We start from the raw sequence: 12,649 nt of genomic DNA, 5'->3' as shown, positions 1-12,649 counted from the left end.
GTTTATTTTAATTTAAAGTTTAAAGCGCATAGTCATTCTTGAACCTTTTATAGTTTGTTTTTCTTATCAAAAATATAATAATCATGGTACAAGAAAAAATTAAGAAATAGAAAAGCCACCTACAGCTCTATATTTTTTCATCGTTATTGTTTTGGTGCATTTTATATTTCCTTCCAGTCTTACCCCGACATCTTTTTTGCATCATCACAGCCATAGTGTGAAATGCTTTTTTCTTGCTTTAAAATTATGTCTTTTAGGATTATAGATATTTATTTAACGTCCCTGTGTGGTTCATTATTACAGTGTGTGGATAAGTATTAAACCATTAGCTCTATCAGGCCTTAAATTAAGGTAACAAAGAACTGGGATTTCATTTCATTTATATACAGGGTGTGTTGAACCTTGGGGTCACCTTCCCAAGAATCCACTCAGAACCTTCTCCAAGTCAAGCCAAGTGGCTTCCCCCCCGCCCCCAAATCAGTTATTCTCTTTATTTGTGGTAAAATATATATAAAATTTGCCACTTTAACCATTTTTAAGTGTACAATTCAGTGACATTCTATTTACAATGTTGTGCAACCATGACCACTATTTGTTTCCAAAACTTTTTCATCACCCTAAGCAGAAACTCTGTACCTATTAAGCATTAACTCCCTGTTCCTCCCTTCCCCCAACCCATGGTAACCATTAACCCACTTTCTGTTTCTATGCTTTTGCCTGTTCTAGGTATTTTTTCAGTTATTCTTGGTAGATCTTTAGTAGTGTACTTGCAACGGCAAGGTTCAGCCTGTTGAGACTATGTGAAAGAATTCACAAGCAGCTAACTGGTGTAAGTTGTAATTAAATAAGGTCCAGGCAGTACATATAAGAGCAAATTAAATGCTAATGTGACTAAGACCATCATTAAAAGTGTCTTCAGAATACTGTTTTGCAGTCAAAATGTATTGAGACTCACTAGAAACTTAATTCATCTTTTTGAGAAAATTAGCCAAAATTATTTAAAAGTTCAAATTTTTCTTTTGATTTGTTCAAATATTATCATTCAAATATTTAAATGGCTTCATTACCTATTTAAAACAGGGTCTTGTTTGTTTTCTTTCTTGTTTTGGGTAATTTGAGCTCTTCTGTCTTGCGTTTTCAGTGCTAGCTGTTTTTCAAAAGTTCTGCTTTAGTTCTAGTCAGGGTTAAAATTTTTTCTCAGTGTTTAGTCTCTAACTTGCTCAGTCCCTACAACAGGAAAACAATTGTCTCAGGCATTGATGCAGTGTGGCTCAAACTTCTATTTAACTTGAAATTTTTAGCTTTTCTAAAAAGCTAAAAATTTCAGTTTTTTTTTTTCTTTTTTAAAGTTAATTATTTGGAATGAAAATGTGGGACAATTACATGAAGAGATGCTAGAGCAAGATGACTCTGGTGAGAATAGGCAGTTCTGGGAGGCTCCCCTTCAATTCACATCGACTACAAAGACGGATGTCTAATTGCTATCCAGGCCTCATAGGAATCGGCCCTCAGGTGAGGGGGAACCTACCGTAAAGCACCCAAAGGAAAGAAAAGCCCTGAGACTTTACAGCTGTCTTAAGGCCAGCCATTCCACTCCTAGGTATTTCCCCAAGAGAAGCGAATACACATGTCCACACAAAGACTTGTACACAAATGCTTACAGCAGTGTTTTTCATAATAGCCCCAAACTGGAAACAGCATGTCCATCAACTGGTAAATGGATAAACAAATTGTAATACTACTCACGGATTAAGAGGAACAAACTACTGGAACTCAAAATGACTCGGGTGAATCTCAATACACTGAGAGGAAGGAGCCTTAAAAGAGTACATATTCATTTATATGAATTGCTAACGAAGAATCTCACATGAAATTCTAGAAATCTAACCACCATGGGTCCGTCAGTTTGTCCTACAGTGCTGGCTTACTTGTTGCTGTGATGCTAGAAGCTGTGCCAGCGGTATTTCAAATACCAGCAGGGTCACCCATGGTGGACAGGTTTCAGTGGAGCTTCCAGACTAAGACAGACAAGGAAGAAGGACCTGGTGGTTTAATTCTGAAAAAAAAAAAAAAAAAAAATGGCCAGTGAAAACCTTAAGAATAGCAGTGGAACATTGTCTGGTGTAGTGTTGGAAGATGAGCCCCCCAGGTTGGAAGGCACTCAAAAGACAATGGAGAAAAGCTGCCTCCTCAAAGTAGAGTCGACCTTAATGACGTGGGTGGAATCAAGCTTTTGGGACTTTGATTTGCTGAGGTGGCATGACTCAAAATGGAAGAAACAACTGTAAACATCCATTAATAACCTGAGCATGGAATGTGCAAAGTATGAATCTAGGAAAATTGGAAGTTGTCAAAAATGAAGTGCAACACATAAAGATCGATACCGTAGGCATCAGTGAGCTGAAAGGGACTGGTATGGGCCATTTTGAATCAGACAATCATATGGTCTACTACGCCAGGAATGATAAATTGAAGAGGAATGGTGTCACATTCATCGTCAAAACATTTCAAGGTTTATCCTGAAATACAACTCTGTCAGTAATAGGATAATATCCATACACCTACAAGGAAGACCAGTTAATATGACTATTATTCAAATTTGTGCACCAACTGCTAAGGCCAAAGATGAAGTAACTGAAGATTTTTACCAACTTCTGCAGTCTAAAATTGATCAAACACGCAATCGAGATGCATTGATAATTACTGGTGATTGGAATGCAGAAAAAAATTGGAAATGAAGAAGGATTGGTAGTTGGAAAATATGGCCTTGGCAGTAGAAAAAACACTGGAGATCGCATTATAGAATTGTGCAAGACCAATGACATTCATTGCAAATACTTTTTTTCAACAACATAAATGGTGACCAAACAAGTGGACCTCGCCGGATGGAAAACAAAGGAATCAAATCAACTACGTCTATGGAAAGAGACAATAGAAAACTCAATATCATCAGTCAGAAGAAGGCCAGGTGCAGACTTTGGAACAAACCCTCAACTGCACATATATGAGTTGAAGTTGAAGAAAATTAAAACAAGTCCATGAGAGCCAAAATACCACCTGAACTTGGAGACCATCTCAAGAATAGATTTAACACTTTAACCAATAACCGCGGAAGCCCAGACAAGTTGTGGGATGATACCAAGGATATAGTACATGAAGTAAGCAAAAGGTCGTTAAAAAGAAAGAAAAGACCAAAATGGATGTCAGAAGAGACTCTGAAACTTGCTCTTGAACATACAGTAGCTAAAGCGAAAGGAAGAAATGATGAAATAAAAGAGCTGAACGGAAGATTTCAAAGGGCAGCTCAAGAAGACAAAGTAAAGTGCAATGACATGTGCAAAGACCTGGAGTTAGAAAACCAAAAGGGAAGAACATGCTCAGCATTTCCCAAGCTGAAAGAATTGAAGAAAAAATTCAAGCCTGGGGCTGCAATTTTGCAGGATTCTACGGACAAAATTTTGAACTACACGGGAAGCATCAAAAGAAGATGGAAAGAATACACAGTCACTGTACTCAAAGAATTGGTCAACGTTCAACCATTTCAGGAGGTAGCATATGATCAAGAACAGATGGTACTGAAGAAAGAAGTCCAAGCTGCACTCAAGGCATTGGCAAAAAACAAGGCTGTAGGAATTGACGGAATACCAATTGAGATGTTTCAACAAATTGATGCAGCACTGGAGGCGCTCACCTGTCTATGCCAAGAAATTTGGGAGACAGCTACCTGGCCAACCTACTGGAGGAGGTCCGTACTTGTGGCCATTCCAAGAGAACGCAGAAATTATTGAACAATATCATTAATATCACACACAATAAAATTTTGCTGAAGAGAATTCAAAAATGGCTGCAGCAGTACATCAACAGGGAGCAGCCAGAAATTCAAGCAGGACGCAGAACAAGGGATAACACTGCTGAAGTCACATGGATCCTGGCTGAAAGCAGAGAATACCAGAAAGATGTTTACCTGTGTTTTATGGACTATGCAAAGGCATTTGACTGTGTGGATCATAACAAATTATGGATAACATGGTGAAGAAAGCGAATTCCAGAACACTTAGTTGCACTCATGTGGAACCTGTAATAGACCGAGAGACAGTCATTTGAACAGAGCAAGGGAATACTGTATAGTTTAAAATCAGGAAAGATGTTTTTCAGGGTTCCATCCTTTCACTATACTTATTCAATTTGTATGCTAAACAAATAATCTGAGAAACTGGACTATGTGAAGAAAAACAAGACGCCAGGATTAGAGAAAGACTCATTAACAACCTGCCATATGCAGACGACATAACCTTGCTTGCTGAAACCAAAGAGGTCTTGAAGCATTTACTGATGAAGATCAAAGACTATATAGCCTTCAGCATGGATTACACCTCAACATAAAGAAAACAAAAATCCTCGTAACTGGACCAATAAACAACATCATTTTAAATTTAGTTTTACTTGGATCCACAATCAACACCCATGGAAGAAGCAGTCAAAAAAAAAATCAAATGATTTATTGCATTGGGCAAATCTGCCGCAAAAGACCTCTTTAAAATGTTGAAAAGCAAAGATGTCACTTTAAAGACTAAGGTGCACCCGACCCAAGCCATTGCCTCCTATGCAGGCTAAAGCTGGTCAATGAATAAGGAAGACCCAAGAAGAACCGGCACATTTGAATTATGGCGTTGGCAAAGACTGTTGAATATACCATGGAATGCCAGAAGAACCAACAAATCCGTCTTGGAGGAAGCACAGTTAGAATGCTCCTTAGAAGTGAGGATGAGGAGACTTCCTCTCACATACTCTGGGCATGTTATCAGGACAGATCAGTCCCTGGAGAACGACCTCATGCTTGGTAGAGGGTCAGTGAAAAAGAGGAAGATCCTCGTCCAGACAGATTGACACCGTGGCTGCCAACAATGGGCTCAAGCATAACAACGATTTTGAGGATAGTGCAGGACAGGGCAGTGTTTCGTTTTGTTGTACATAGGGTTGCTACGAGTTGGAACCAACTTAAGGGCACTTAAGAACAACAACCTATGCTAACAGAAATCAGAATGAGATGAGAGTATTGACGTCAAAGGGACACAGGGCAGTTTTGGGGCTGATGAAAATGTCCCATGCTTTGACTGAGGTGGTTACACAGTGTATACATTTGTCAAAATCTGGACGCATAAAACTTGCATTTTATTGTATGTAAATTATACCTTAAAACAAAACAAAAAATATTATGGGGGGGAGGAGCAGAAAGTAGGGCTTTTTTTTTTTTTAATTCTTCCAAACCCTTTTCTTCTCTCCGTTTAGACTAGAGTCAGAAAAAAAAAAGAGGTGCTTAAATCCATGTAAATTTGAGGATAAACTCCGGGAACACAGGATCCGGGCAGTTTCTATCGCTCTCCGGAGCCGACCGTTTTGGGGTGCTCGCAGGGGGCGGGCTGGATCTGGGGTTCGCGCTGTGGCTCTTCCTGTTTCTGCCGCGCCCTCTTCCCCGGCTGGCCGGCCGGGGGCGGAGACGGAACTGGGGCCCGGGCCGGAGCCGGGCCAGTTTGCGGCGCAACCGGCGGCGGCGGGTCCGCGCACCGCCCCCGGGACATGACGGCGGGCGGCCAGGCCGAGGGCGCGGGAGCGGGCGCGGACCCGAACCCCATCTCCTCGCCGCTGCCCTCCCGGCTGGCCAAGCTGCTGTCGGCGCTCTTCTACGGGACCTGCTCCTTCCTCATCGTGCTGGTCAACAAGGCGCTGCTGACCTCGTACGGGTGAGGCGGGTCGAGGGGACCGGGCGGGGGTGTCTGCGCCGAGCGTCCGGCTGCGCGCGGCCACCTGTCCCGGGACCTCCCGACCTGTAGGCGCCGCGCTCCCAGGCCCGGGCTGGCCAGGAGCGGTGGAGGCGCCCCAGGGCTGGCGGAGCGCGGGTTGCCCTTGCCCTCTGTGCGTTTCGGCCGCGCCCAAGTCAGATGGCGTGTGGGGACAGAGAGTGAGGAGGTCTACACTGCAAGCTTCGGTGCCAGCGTGCCTGGCTGCGTGCTCTGCACATTTACCACGTCCTCAGAAAGGGTCGGAGCCTTCACAGCTTTCTCAAAGTAGAATCTCACTCAAAAAAGTAGTCCACCCCTTGGTGACCATGGACACTCACTCCGGCAGAATACCTTGCAGGGGCTGCCTGGGGAGCTACACCCAAATGCTTTAAAGTACACGGGTGAGCTAAAAGTGTGTTGTAAAAAGGAATAATTCTTTATACAACTGTGGATGTTCAACACTCAGATTAGTTTTAAATTAGTACTGGTTACAAAGACTGTTGGTACCATTCATTCTCTAGTTACCTGCGTATTCACGGATAACAGAAGTTCATATGATGTTCTTGTTTGCATTAGTGTGAAGTAAACCATCAAATTTGTGGTTTTTGAAGCTATTTCTAAGAACTAGAAAATCCTGTTGAATGCTGCTAGATTGTAGCAACGTGGAAAGAGCTGGGCGTTTAGACCCAGCCCCACATTTAGTAGCTGTGAGGCCTTGGGGCCAGTCCTATAGCCAGCAATTTCTCATATACAAAAGCTGGATAATAACGACTGTGTTAATTATCCAGTTGCCTTGAAGTTGATCCTGACTCATGGCAACCCCCCCGTGTGTCAGAGCAGAAAGGTGTTCCATAGAGTTTTCAGTCACTGATTTTTCAGTAGATCTCCAGGTACCTCCAGGTGGACTCGAACCTCTAACCTTCTAGTTAGCAGCAGACAGTTTGCATCACCCAGGGACTCCACTGTGTTAATTACCTGTGTTAATTTCATGCCAGTCAATGAGCTATCCTAAGTGAGGGCTCTTTGTAAACTATACTGTGCCACGAGAATGTAAAACCAGAATTTTAGAGTCCAAAGAGGCCTCAGAGACCATCATAAGCCTTCTTATTTTATACTTGAGAAAACTGAGACCCACAGGAATGCGACTGGCTATATATCCACTGTCTACACAGATATTTACTGAGCACCTACTATGTGCCAAGCCCATTCCAGGCACCAGAGACCCTGCTTTAGAGATTTCATTTCAGTAGTGGACACAGAAAATGAACAAATGGGTTCATGAATCAGCAAGGTAATTTCAGATATGATATGAGAGTGCCTGGGGGTGGAATGGGAGTTTGTTTAGACTGAGCGATCAGTGCTAGAGCGTTCCAGGCAGAAGGGAGAAGCCACTGCAGACGGGCTGCAGTGAGTCTGGCCGGCTGGAGAAGCAAGAGAGAAAGTCAGTGTGGCTGGAACTGAATGAGCAAGATTGAGAAGGGGAGGTGACGAGGACAGGGAGGTAGGCAGGGATCTGATCCTTCAGTCGTTCAACAATATTTATTAAGCACCTGTTATGTGTCAGGCACTGTTCTAGGAATTGGGACACAGACATGAAGAAAATAGATCAAAATTCATACCCTCATGGGAGCTTACATCCTACTAGGCCAATAAATAAACTAGTAAAATTTTTGTTATCTCAGATGGCAGCTAAATGCTCTGGAGAAAAAATTAAGGCAAGAATGGGAGCCAGTGGTGTGAGAGTGGAAATGTCTGCAGGCTTAGGTAGCGAGATTGGGTCTTGTCAAGGAGGCGACACATGAGCGAAGACATGAATGAGCAGGCTGTGCAGGAGATGAGGGAAGAACATTCCAGGTACAGAAGAGTAAAGAGTTCGAGTGGGATAGTACTTGATGGAGTCTGAGATCAATAGGTTGCCAGTTTGTGTCAGGTCTTGAGGGCCACTGTGAGGGCCCTGGTATCTGCTGAGGGAGATGGGAGCCACTGGAAGGTTTCAAGCAAAACAGTGACATAATTTAATTGCTTGTGTTGAGTGTAGATGTTGAGGTCCCTGCGTGGCGCAAATGGTTTTCTCTCGGCTACTAACCTAGAGGTTGGCGAGTTGAACCCACACAGCGGCATTGCAGAAGAAAGGCCTGGCAATCTGCTTCTGTAAAGATTACAGCCAAGAAAACGCTATGAAGCAGTTCTATTTGGTGACACGTGGAGTCGCCATGAGTCAGAATTGACTTGATGGCAACGGATTTTTTTTTTTTTTTTGCTTTGAGGGTGGAAACAGGGAGACTATGATAAATAAATACTGTAGTTTTAATTTTAGGCTAAATGCAGTTGAAAGTGCCTTGGGAGGTTTTAAGCATGGGGAATCACATGACATAGTTTATGTGATTAAAAAGATTGCTTTGGCTGTTTGGCGGATGGAGAGCTGATTGCATTAGGAGCAGGGTGAGAAGCAAGGCAACTATTGCAGTTTTCCAGGTAAGAGACGACTGGCTTGGACTTGGGCAGGAAGGTGGCAGGGAATATGGAGAGAGTGGGGAGACTTGGGATTTTTTTTGTGAGCCTATGGTTGCTTATATTGTTTAAAAGGAATTTAAAAGCATAGCTGTGTACGTGCTGGTGGCCATAGGAAACATACACCCTGCCTCAAAGAAATCAGAGTGAACATATACCTAAACCTGGAGGAAGAAAGAAGACTTTAAAAGCTTCAAAAAAAAAAAACAAAAAACAAGGGCATCTTGTTAATGGGCTTGGGAATGTCCAGTAGTTAAACGAAGGTTGAAGATGAGTCTCCCCTTTCTGCACTTGAGTGAATAGTCTGCTGACTGGCCATGGTGGTCGATGCCTCCAGAAACATGTGTCTTCCTGCAGTAAACACTGGTTAAGTGCTTAGTAGACAAAAGGCAACGTCTAGCCAGGAAGAATTACTATGTGAGACATCTCACACTTTAGCCTTTCCATCTTTAAAATTTTGAGCTCCATGATTAAAGGAGGCAATCCTCCAAACCTTTCTGAGGCAAAAACCCTTATAACCCTTAGAAGTAAACATTTCACGTTTCCGTAATGTAATATGCAGTTGGAGAACTCTGATCAAATAACATTGTCCGTTCTCTATGTTTGAAGATCCAAAAGCTTTAGAAGCACATTTTTGAGGGGAGGAGGGCTGGGTTGATTTGGTTACAACAATAAACCACAGAAATCGGATCCAAGCGTTAGTGTTGAGGACAGAAGGTTTCTTGTAGGATAGAAGGAAGGACCTTTAAATAATTACCTAATCCACGGGGTCATGGGAATGTAGCCCAGGGGGTGTTTTTTCTCTTTCATTTTGAGCAGTTTCTGGCTGGGGTACAAAACTGATGGATGGTCTTAGTTATTGTTAGTTTTAGTTCATTATAATGTTAGATTGGTCCCTGAGTGGTGCGAACAGTTCATGCACTTGACTATTAACTGAAAGGTTAGAGGTTTAAGCCCACCCAGAGATGCCTTGGATGAAAGACCTGGTGATCTGCTTCTGAAAAATCAGCCATTTGAAGACCTTATAGAGACGTACATGGGTTTGCCATGAGTTGGAGTCAGTGCTAGGCTTATCTGGTTGGATGGAGAGGCCTTTGAAGGGTGTTAACTGTCAGTCCCTGCTGGGTGGGGTGAGAGGAAAAATGAGCTCATCTAAGAATTTGTGGTTGGTTGGCAACACTAGTGGTTCTTTCAGTTGTATAGGTTGTAAGTCATCTGGAGTCTTTTTGTTTTTTTTTTTGCATTGTACTACTACATGGCATGAAGGAATTTACTAATGATAAAACCAAAAACCAAACCGTTTGCTGTTGAATCAGTCCCAACTCATGGCAGCCCCATGTGTTACAGAGTAGAACTGCTCTATAGGGTTTTCTTATGGAGGCGGATTGCCAGGCCTTTCTTCTGCAGTGCGCCTGGGTGGTTTCGAATTATCAACTTTTTTTTTTATGTTAGTAGACAAGTGCAAACCGTTTACACCACCCAGAGACCTTTACTAATGATATGTCATGAAAACAACGAACTTAGTTGTTTCCAGTTCTACAAATACTTGCTCAGCACATGCTGTGTGTGTTTACTTCTTTGTGGGTCCTAGGGCCTTGAAATCATTTTAAAGTGGTGGTTCCAAACCTGCCAGGTAATCCGAATCACTTGGAAAGGTTTTTATAAAAACTACTTAGTCAAAGCCTCCAGTAGTGGGAATTGTAAGACGTATTAGACAACAAGAACAACTCCTATTTTTGTCTTAAGGAGCCCTGGTGGCTCAATGGTTGAGTGCTCAGCTGCTAACTGAAAGGTTAGTGTTTGGATCCCACCCAGCGGCTCTGCAGGAGAAAGACCTGGCAAATCTGTTTCCAGAAAAATCACAGCCTAGAAAATGCTCTGGGGCAGTTCTATACTACCTGGTATTTTCTTCTGTCATATGAGGTTGCTATGAGTCAGAATCGACTTGATGGCCCCAACAACAATATTGTCCTCTTACTTTAATGAAAACCTGGCTTGTTCTGGAAAATGCTGCTCCCCGCATCCCACGTCAGATGGAGCTGAGTCTTATTCTGCTAGTCTGGACCAGGAGGTGGAGTTGGGTCCTCTTAGCTAACCCCGCTTGAGCTCTACTGAGCCTTGAATTTCGCACTTCCTTTCCTCAGCTTGGAGTCCCTGGTGGTGCAAACAGTTAACGTGCTTGACTGCTAGCTGAAAGCTTGGAGGCTCAAGTCTACCTAGAGGTGCCTCAGAAGAAAGGCCTGGTCATCTACTTCCAAAACATCAGCCGTTGAAAACTCCATGGAGCACAGTTCTACTCTGACACGAATGGGGTCACCATGAACCAGAGTCAACTGTACGGCAACTGGTTTGGTTTTGGCTTTCCTCAGGGCACTGGCCTGAGCACTTGCTGATTTCTTTATTGAAGAGTCTCTCCACCCTGACTTGCATCTGCCTTCTGGGTGACTTCACTGTCCCCATGCCTGAACCATGTACACCCTGGCCTCTTCTCTGACCTCATCTCCAGTGAACTCTTCTTCACCCCAGGTCCCACGTCCTGTGGTTGCTCCCAGGACTCTGTCATCACGAGTCTCCACACAGGACATCTACTCTGACCACTGCCTCCCCTCCTCCTAGCTCATTTTTTTGTCACATCCACTCCTCCCAGTCCAGCTGAGAGTTGCTCTCGAATGTACATGTGACCCCTTTCCGCCTCTCAGCTTGGCCCAGCCTTATTAGCATCACCTCAGCCTGTGGTGAGCCCTACTACCACTTCCTTCCTTCAGACATGAGCAGCTCTGAATGTTCTGAGAGAAAAACCACATCTGGACTGGCTGGCTGGACTTTAAATTTAGGATCACAATCTTCAACAGGTATACTCTCCTACCTGGTATTTTCTTCTAGAGGCATGTTTTTCTTGTCTCAGAGACGACTGTTGCACACTTTCTTCTTCATCCCAAAACCTCCCACTCCCCTTCCCCCACTTTCCTTCTCAACTGATTCTTTATTGAGAAAATTGTTATTGTTAGTTGCCATCCAGTCAGCTCCGACTCAGGTTGACCTTATGTGTAACAGGGTGAAATGTTGCCTGGTCCTGTGCCTTCATCATGATCCTTGCTATGTTTCGGTCTGTTGTCAATCCATCTCACTGAGGGTTTCCCTTGTTTTCCCTGCCTGATGTCTTTTTCTAGCAACTAGTCTTTCCTGATAATGTGTCTGAAGTAAGTGAGCCCAGCTATCACCATCCTTGCTTCTCAGGGGGCATTCTGGTTGACCTTCTAAGACTCATTTGTTCGTTTTCTGGCAGTCCACAGTAAATTCAACATTCTTTGCCAACACCACAATTTGAATGCATCAATTCTGTCTTCCTTTTTCCTTGTCCAGCTTTCGAATACATATGAGATGTTGGGTCGGGGCATCTTAGTCATCAAAGTGACATCATTGTTCTTTAAAACTGTAAAGAGATCTTTTGCAGCAGATTTGCCCAATGCAATATATTTTTTGATTTCTTGACTGCTGCTTCCATGAACATTGATTGCTGTAGAAACCATCAAATGATCCCACCCCCCCATCTCCCTCTTGCTGGAATGAAATGAGTATTTTTGCCCCTGTGGACTGTCAAGTGCTCCACTTGTGTCTGGGGCACATTCCTCTCAGTTCCCTCCATTCTGCCTCAGTGACCTCTCTTTCTCCTGGGTCATACCTATCACCTTGAAACATGCTTGAATTTCTCAAACACAAAAACCCTTTTAAAATCCCACATGTACCCCAGTTCTTTGTTCCTTTGAGAGTCAGACTCTTAAAAGAGTGTGTACAAGTATGTCTTCATGTCCTTATATTCACTTGGACAGGAATTCAGTTTAAAAACATGAGGCTATTTAAACAATGAAAGATACAAAGAAAAAATAATACCAATACACATTTTCACCATCCAGAATCAATACCTTGCTTTTATCTTTTTTTTTTTTTTTAAGAAAAACCATTCTTTTGAGATCATTATAAAATATTCAAACAATAGACAAATACTAGGATAAAATTTTTTAAAGTACTGTAATTAGGATTAGTTAATGCTTTCGGACATCCTTTTAGGTAGATGAATGGACGGATACATAGACATAGAGCAACAAACCAGCTGCTGTCGAGTTGATTCTGACTCATGGCAACCCATGTGTATCAGCATAGAACTGTGCTCCATAAGGTTTTCATAGGCTGATTTTTCAGAAGTAGATGACCAGGCTTTTCTTCTTAGGCTCCTCCGGGTGGACTTGAACTTCCAACCTTTCAGTTAGCAGTCAAACCCAATAATTCTCTGTACCATCTATGGATTTTAGGTGCAGAGATAGATGGAGACATAAAGGTATAGATTGAATTTCTTATTT

At 42.9% G+C, this 12,649-nt stretch overlaps 1 protein-coding gene across 4 annotated transcripts in view; it reads left to right on the top strand.

The window, feature by feature from the left end:
- Positions 1 to 5,509: 5,509 nt before the first annotated feature.
- SLC35D2 (solute carrier family 35 member D2) overlaps positions 5,510 to 12,649 on the top strand; it is an 82,597-nt gene continuing 75,457 nt past the window's right edge. For 2 of the 4 annotated variants that reach the window (XM_049894907.1, XM_049894906.1), the window contains exon 1: positions 5,510 to 5,741. In XM_049894907.1, the coding sequence (XP_049750864.1) occupies positions 5,578 to 5,741 (164 nt within the window). In that variant the 5' untranslated portion in view covers positions 5,510 to 5,577. Of the gene's footprint in view, positions 5,742 to 10,435; positions 10,627 to 12,649 lie in introns of all 4 variants that reach the window. The other 2 variants (XM_049894909.1, XM_049894910.1) reach the window with 2 other exon arrangements.

The sequence above is a fragment of the Elephas maximus genome, chromosome 9 (assembly GCF_024166365.1).
Source record: "Elephas maximus indicus isolate mEleMax1 chromosome 9, mEleMax1 primary haplotype, whole genome shotgun sequence".
NCBI lineage: Eukaryota > Metazoa > Chordata > Mammalia > Proboscidea > Elephantidae > Elephas > Elephas maximus.
This window is presented reverse-complemented; position numbering and strand designations above follow the sequence as displayed.